Source organism: Abramis brama (genome assembly GCF_963993115.1).
Source record: "Abramis brama genome assembly, chromosome: 4".
Lineage (NCBI taxonomy): Eukaryota > Metazoa > Chordata > Actinopteri > Cypriniformes > Leuciscidae > Abramis > Abramis brama.
In genome coordinates, this window is record NC_139966.1 from 2425404 (window position 1) to 2432964 (window position 7561).

General features: G+C 38.8%; 1 protein-coding gene across 3 annotated transcripts; it reads right to left on the reverse strand.

The window, feature by feature from the left end:
• Positions 1-3786: 3786 nt before the first annotated feature.
• On the reverse strand, positions 3787-6420 carry LOC311081557 (uncharacterized protein). 3 transcript variants are annotated; one of them, XM_084112111.1, is made up of 6 exons: positions 6314-6420; positions 6060-6214; positions 5917-5964; positions 5504-5824; positions 5324-5419; positions 3787-5247 (listed from the first exon to the last, which is right to left on the reverse strand). In XM_084112111.1, exons 2-6 carry the CDS (start codon positions 6151-6153, stop codon positions 4730-4732), a joined length of 1077 nt encoding a protein of 358 aa, XP_083968237.1. In that variant the 5' UTR covers positions 6154-6214; positions 6314-6420; the 3' UTR covers positions 3787-4729. The 3 variants fall into 3 exon arrangements, with proteins under 3 accessions (XP_083968237.1, XP_083968238.1, XP_083968236.1); XM_084112112.1 differs by having other exon boundaries at positions 3787-5244; positions 6060-6414; XM_084112110.1 differs by having other exon boundaries at positions 6060-6414.
• Between the last annotated feature and the right edge of the window lie 1141 nt (positions 6421-7561).

A 7561-nucleotide genomic window follows, 5' to 3' on the forward strand; every position in this document is an offset into this window, starting at 1 on the left:
TTGCATTCCCTGGGTACATCTGCCGTCCCAAAATACCAATCTGCTGCTTATCGCGAGGATTTTTAAATATAATTAAATAATTTGTATTTAGGCCGATTGTTCTGGAAGATTTACCCTGGAAAAACAGATTCTGTATTAATAGCAAACAACTAATCTTCATGTGATGTACTAGTCGTGTAAAAACGTTTTCGACCTCAGAGTTGGACGCAGCTTCTAGCATTACATCGTCCATGATAAGAAGAGAAAGTTTGCCAGGAGGAAATAACGATTCATCATCCAGCTTCTTTGGTATACCTTCAATGAATTTAATATCAAAAGCATGTAACATTTCATCATACATTGATTGCCAGGATGTATAAATGTACACAAAATTATCAAACTTGACAGAGCACATTCTCTCTGAATTATACATTAAATTCTTGACAAAAAAAGTCTTCCCAGAACCACTTGGTCCTGCTACAATTGCCGAAAATGGATGATCCATTTTGCAGTCGAACACATCTGTTTCACACATTTTTAAATATATTACTAGAATCCGTAAGGTAATGTTGAATAGTCTGCTTGGAGCACCCTCTTATCATAAACTACTGAAAATTTTTTCACGTTTGACCTATTGTACAATGTGAATCTCCTCTTATTTTGTGTGATGGTGTCTGTTTTTACCAACAGGTGTAATTTGACACCTACTTCGACATAGGCTCGTACAAGATCGGTCAGACTCTGTAGTGTAACTATTTCAGCATTCTCAGCTGTTAACGTGATTCCTTTAGCTTTGAGACATGAACGACCATCGGACGTCTTAAATGCATAAGATTTAGGACCCGACGAAACGAACTGGATTATATGTTGGGCAGGATCTAACTCGTTCGTCAGCTGACCGAGATAAGAACCTGTTTCAGGCATCCAATCACCGGTTTTTGACACAAAAATCACGCTGTCTGTATCGGCATAAATCACACGCTCCCGTAATTTATCCAGAAGATTATACAATTCGAGTCGCCCGTAGCACGTCGTGAAAGCGCCCACGAGAACATTTACATCACGCGTGGGAGATGGGTCTTGTGTCGCACTACTCGACTGAATCAGAGCCACTGAATCAGATACAAAAGAGAAATGACGTATTACGTGGGCGTGGCTAAAGAGACGCTGACTGAAGGCTTCTGGCTCTGCCAGGAGTTCACTGTGTGCAAGGTGAGATCTCAGACAAAACCTTCCCCAAAGTGTATTCAAGATAAGCTTAGCAATGGATCTTTTTGCCGGATTTTTTATTATTTTAGACGGATCTAACTGGATCCCTTCTTTATCCAGGTAATCAGCTACGTAAGATTGTTTTTCTGTCTCTGTCATCACATCGGGCGGATACCCCGAGGCTTCTTGCTTTAGTTTAAGGAATGTTTTAACATATTCTGTGAATAATGTGTCGGACGTGTCTGGGAAATGCCAGACTTCATGTATTTTGATTACGCAATACCCGTGTTGAATAGCTTTCTGGAGCTCAACGGTTACCCATGTGCCTGTAATACATCTCTCACCCTCGGTATGGCAGCATTGTGCATCCTGAATCTGATTCTCTGCACAAGTCTTACATAGAGGAAACATTAGCTTACCCCCGCACCTGTAAGGTAGCACGGGATGATACAATCCACGCGGGGGAAGAACTTCTGCCTTTATGAGGCCGAAATAATTCTCTATCGGTTCAAAATCCTTGAAAATAATTTTAGGATGACCGATAGGATACGTTTTAGTAGCCTGGACAAAAGGGTATAACGATGTGAAATCATAATAGTCGATCCTCTCATTTTCAGCTGTTTTGTGATACAACTTGTATGCATTTGTTCTTCCGCCGTATAATCCATCTCGAGGTCTCAGCCTCTCGCGTGTTTCGTAAGATGACATGAACCGAATGACATCAGGATCTGTCTGTTTCAGCCCCTCCCATTCGCATTCCCACATAACAATAACGCGTAATCCATAAACTTTTCGGAGGGTTTCTAGTTTTGCATCCGACTGCCTTCTGAGATCACCAAAAGACACTTTCGATAAAGGTTGAATTTCTTCTGCCTTAAATCTGCAGTCATGGCCGTGAAAAAAGCACCCTAGGAATTCCAAGGCTGTCTTTGTCCCATTATCATCCTCATAATAACCATCTAGGTGATATGGCCCCACCGCACGCTCACCATAGTTTAGTGCATGTTCTATCTCCACGTTTTGACTCAGTTTGACAAATTCAAGCCATTGGATAGATGCGTTTGAAAACGTCTTGTGCTGTTTAATATAGGCGTGGCTGTGGGTTAGAGCCAGCGTGTCGCGCGAGAGAAAATTTGTTTTGAAAGTTTTCATACACACACCTGGTAATGTTATTGACTTGAACGGGTCGATGTTTGTGAAATTTATAAATTCCATTCTGTAGCGTGTACACGCTTCTCGTAGAATAATTACGTCATTCCTACAGTAAAAGGCGAGTTCCTTTTTAAAGTCGAAGATATCACCCAATACATCTGAATACCACGTATCGAATCTGACACGCTCGGTTTCACTCATTGTCTCATAACCGTAAAACTCTTTTGCAGGATAGGGACCGATATATTCTGCATTTTGTGGTTTATTGAAAAGGTGGGGGAAATACCCCTTCTCCTGTACATCTAAGTTAAGGGCCGCTGGTATTTTTGCAAGTTTGAAGGGGATAAATTGCCATGAGTCAATGAAACGCTGCTTAAACACAGTATCATACATGTATAGAATTCTACACCCTTGCATAATAACTTTTGGAGTCAACCCCTCCCCGACCAGATAATTGAGGAGTAAATAGGCATCAAAGCCGGAGGAATTATGCGCTATGAACGTATATCCTGTATATTTAGGACGTCTGAAGTGTTTAATCAGACGTGCTACACAGTCCATCCCTCCGGCTTCAAACGTCTCTCCTCCGTGTGTGATGGCGCAAACATAATTTGCTATGTGTCTCCCATCTTGAACGAATGTTTCAAAATCATAATAAATGTATTTATCGTCCTTTGGTTCAGGTTTTAGAGGCTGAATGTAACATTCGTGATTCCCCCCACTTGTCAAAATTTCGTAACAATGTACACAATGCTCTGGAGCGCATTTGTGAGGTTTTATTTTTTCACCACCAAAAGGCATTCTATAAACGACATGGCATTTTGAGCAGAATTTCACAGAGCTACATTGAGATCGTTCACCGGGGGTTTGTGATTTTTTTAAGTGATTCGTAACAGAAGTTGTTTTTACAAAATCTCAGACACTCTGCACACTGTCTTGTTCTTTTCGTATACGAACGACATTCGGATGTTATGCATATCTTACAAACAAACTGACATTCGTGTGTTTTTTTGTCTTTATGGCCTTTAAAACAATACTCACACACGTACGAAGCTCCTATAAACCCCGGTAAATTTTTTATCAGATGAAAATGCCCCTCGTGCAGAAATAGATGGACTGTCTTTAGGTGTAATTCGTCTGTGTTTTTGTAGACCTGTAGCTTCCCAGAGCAGTCTCTGTGAAAAACTACAATTTTTATGCCTAATTTATTTTCGAAAACAGATAAATTGTGGAGACCTATCTCCTCGTCTGTCTTAAAACCACATCCTGTATGAATCTCCATCGCAGGGGCCTGTAATTCTTGATCTGTGAGTTTTGGATTGAGGAAATATGCTAGACAGTAACTCAAACACATTTCATTATCGATATTAATCGGGCTAAATAAATGCATTTTATTCCGACTGATACTCTCGTTTATAGCCAGGTCAGTAATCTTTCTGCGTCCTCCTCCTGTTTTATCTCGTACAATTGAGATTTGTAATGTTAAGGTCGAATCACTGGCTACATCACTATTACTCTGAGCAACTTGCTCAATCCGATTTATGAATAATGAGGGGTCGTGGCGGTTATCAGGCGTTAATACTGCATTTATGGACCCTGGCAAACTTTCTCCAGCCAGAGCTATGTTTATGAACCCTGTTTGACCAGCTAGCTGTTGTGAAAAGTCCACCACGTCATTTAGAATATTATGGAGGCGTGAATTATATTCTACAAAATCGGTGGTCTGTATTTGTCTGAGATCTAACGATCTTTGTAACTCTAAACCATTAAAACGAGGGCGTGGTGTTATTGTGAAATCCCCAATAACCCCACCGTTAATCATCAGAGAATCTATCTGCGCACGAGTTAGATCCGTGCGAGTTTGAGATGACCCTATTCCGGCGCCCATCTGTACACTCTCAACTCCATCATCCACAACCGGCTCTATCCAATCATGTTGGTCGATTATAATATTGTTCAATCTTTCCGCATTAGACAAATCATTACTATTTAGACCTCTTAACTGTTCACGTATTAAAAGATTGAGTCTCTCGTTATTCTCAGACCTAGGATTTGATCTTGAGTGAGTTATTTCATCACACTCTGAGTCGGTTCGTTGTCTTTTAGGAAACATTTTGATATGTTTTTATTTTTAAAATTGTGTGAAACAGAAGCGTACCATCAAATATAGGTCACAATGTTGTTAATGGTATACATCATAACTATCAGTAAAACATAATCACACACACACACCTAGATAAAAAAAAACAATAACAGAGAAATAGATTTAAAAAAAAACTAAAAACACAAACACAAGATCTCACACACCTAGATAAAAACAATAACAGGCTAATGATTTTCAAACAATAACAGTGAAATGGATTTTTTTTTTTTTTAAAGTCAACCATTCTCATGTATCCCTCGATTGTCTCTGCATAATATTTAATCTTTCAGAGATTAAAGACAGTACAGTAATTAGCAAGGAATGGTCGTTCCTCAACTCCGAAAGCTCTTGTTGCAGTGATAAGACCGTGTTACGCAATTGTCTGTTTTCTTCCAAGACGCGGTCTTGGGAAACACCGTAAAATTCCACAGCACTTCTTAAATCGACGGTGTGTTGATTCTGTGTATCAATGAGTCTATGCAGAAGGTCCGGAATACCGCTCTGGGCTCGTGAAACTATATCCACTGTTTGGTGGTAAGTTAGCGGTAATGTGGCGATTTCCAGAATACGTTGAAAGCTTCTGTTTGCCGTGCGTAAAGTTGCATAGCTCAAGCCACGGAGATCTTCTGCGTTGAATAGGGGACTGAAGCTCCGCTCATCTTCATCACTGCTCTCTAATGAATTCGGTTCAGAATTTATGGTGTTCAGTACGGATTGTTGAGATTCAAAAAACACTTGGGCCTCTCTTTCGTCGGGGGTTTCTTCTAGAGCAAAAAATATATATATTATACGATTTATTTAATATAGATCAAATATAATGAAACAAGAAATATATCTTACCTTCTCGCGAAGAATTCGGACTCTCATGAGCATATTTCCCAAATCGTTTTTTTCCTCGAGTGGTGGATGAAACAGATGGACTTTCGCTGTTTTCTTCTAAAAAACAATATTATGTTATTTAAAAAAATCAAACGGATAAAAATTATAATTAGACATAAATAGTTTTCTTTTTTCCCTTACCTATCTCTGGATAGATTAATTCTTCTCCATAAATTTCCCTAAGACGTTTTATTCCTCTGTGTGGACCGCCAATGATATTAGCCGTTCTGGTAATTCCCGATGCCAGAGACGGGGACGGAGGGAAAGAATCCTCGCCTTCGACTACAGGTGAGACTTGACACTTGGCACTCTCTGTCCCTCCGCAGGGTTCGTGTAGAGGTGTTGTCTCTGGGGTGACGTCTTCGTATATCTGATTGGACGGGTTTGAATCAACAGCCAATGGGTGGTTAGCTGGCTCCGGTGGATGGGCGGAGCTATGAGTCGGTGCATCCTCCGTGAGTTCTGTTGAAATAGGCCCATGAGTTGATTTTTTCTTTAAAACAAATATTAAAATAGTAAATATTAAAAAGACATAACAAAAATATACCCCTTACCTTGTAAAAAATAATTTGGCGAAACCCCCGCTGGGAATGATGTGTCATCTGTAAATAAAAGCATAAATAAAATATCGTTGAGATATCTTTGCAATTTTGTAGGTTATAATTTATGATAAAAATAAAATAAAATAAAAACTCACATAGGTCGTTAAGAATTTCTCCTAATTGAGAATCAAAATACTGATCCGATGAGACTTCGTCTCCTTCTGGTCCATAATAATGATTTGCAGCCATTTCCCAGACTCGATGTTGTGTGTCCTTCGTCGACTTGGTACGTGAATGAATTAGTTAGCTCCTTTTAAAGATTACGATACGACGCGTTTTAAAAACACTTTTTTCCTACTTCATTTTCAAAGAAAGCCTTCATCTCTCCATGTGGTAGGGAATCTCATACCTGATTTGTATGGCTAGGAAAACATATGGTGAATTTGGGCCATCTCTTCAAATAAGCTCTGTAATAAAACTAATTCACACAAATCCGTCAAAAAGAGAGAAATAAAATATGTAGGATGTTATCACATAGGCCATAACACCTCGTGTAGACATTATGACGCCATGCGTATATGTGTGTGTGTGTGTGTGTGTGTGCGTGAGTGTGTGTGTGTTGCATGAAAGTTGAGAGGGGCTTAAAAACTATATGGTCTATTCTTTAAAATATGATGTTGACGGTGACAACACAAAACATAAGTTTATTTACCACATTTCATATGGATGTTCAAGTTTTTATAAAAGAATAAATCAACTTGGGTTTGGGGGGGGGGGGGTGTCATTTTACATGACCTGTACATGTCATGTAAAATGACATGATGTCATTTTAGGGATGTCCTTAAATCGAAATTGACCTCTCAGGTTTGAGAGGGGTGTGCTAGAGGGTGTGGTCTGTTCGAACCATTGCTTCGGTTTTCTTTGGTCATTTAAGTTCGACCACCGAGATGAGTGGATGTGTTTTCTATTTGGGAGCTTGAAGGGGGTGTGGGAATTTCCCACGGTGACATCTGTTGGGGGGCGGGGCTAGGGGCGGGGTTTGTGTGTGTCTCTCTGTAGGGCTCACAGCACTTCATTCCTGTCAAACCTCCGGCCTGTGTGGACGTTCTCCACTCTCCTCCATCACCACAACGAAACACTTTTGTATCTTTAAACTCTGAGTCCTTTAACAATTGGGTATGTAAAAACGCAAGGCTTTTTAAATTAGTTTGTGTTTCATGTAAAAGTTTTACAAAATACTATGTGAAAGTTAAATGCTTACAAGTCAACATTTTAAAAATGATCTTTTTGTAAATGTTGTTTTAATGTTTTAACATCTTGTAAATAAAAAAGGTGTTTTAATGTTTTAAGATCTTGAAATAACACTAATTCATTTTTTAATAACTCTTTTAGAGAAAAATTATCTTTTTTGTAAATGAAAAAAAGTGTTTAATGTTTTAACATCTTGAAATAACACTAACTCATTTTTTTAATAACTCTTTTAGAGAAAATGCAATTTTAACTTATTTCATTAATGTTTTAACGTTTTAAAAGTGATGAATGTACATCTGTCTTATTTAATAAAAACACTGATCTCACACTCTGACTATGTTTTTATTGTACATTTTTTTAAAAAGTTTTAATATACACTGTTTAGAACTACTGAGTGTGGGAAATT

Bases quoted from the DNA above. Each gene is read 5' to 3' on its own strand.
- LOC311081557 (XM_084112111.1), bottom strand. From the start codon at position 6,153: ATGGCTGCAAATCATTATTATGGACCAGAAGGAGACGAAGTCTCATCG. The intron at 5,965-6,059 runs GTGAGTTTTTAT...TTTTATTTACAG, and splicing joins AGAAATTCTTAACGACCTAT to ATGACACATCATTCCCAGCG. The intron at 5,825-5,916 runs GTAAGGGGTATA...CTATTTCAACAG, and splicing joins GCCAAATTATTTTTTACAAG to AACTCACGGAGGATGCACCG.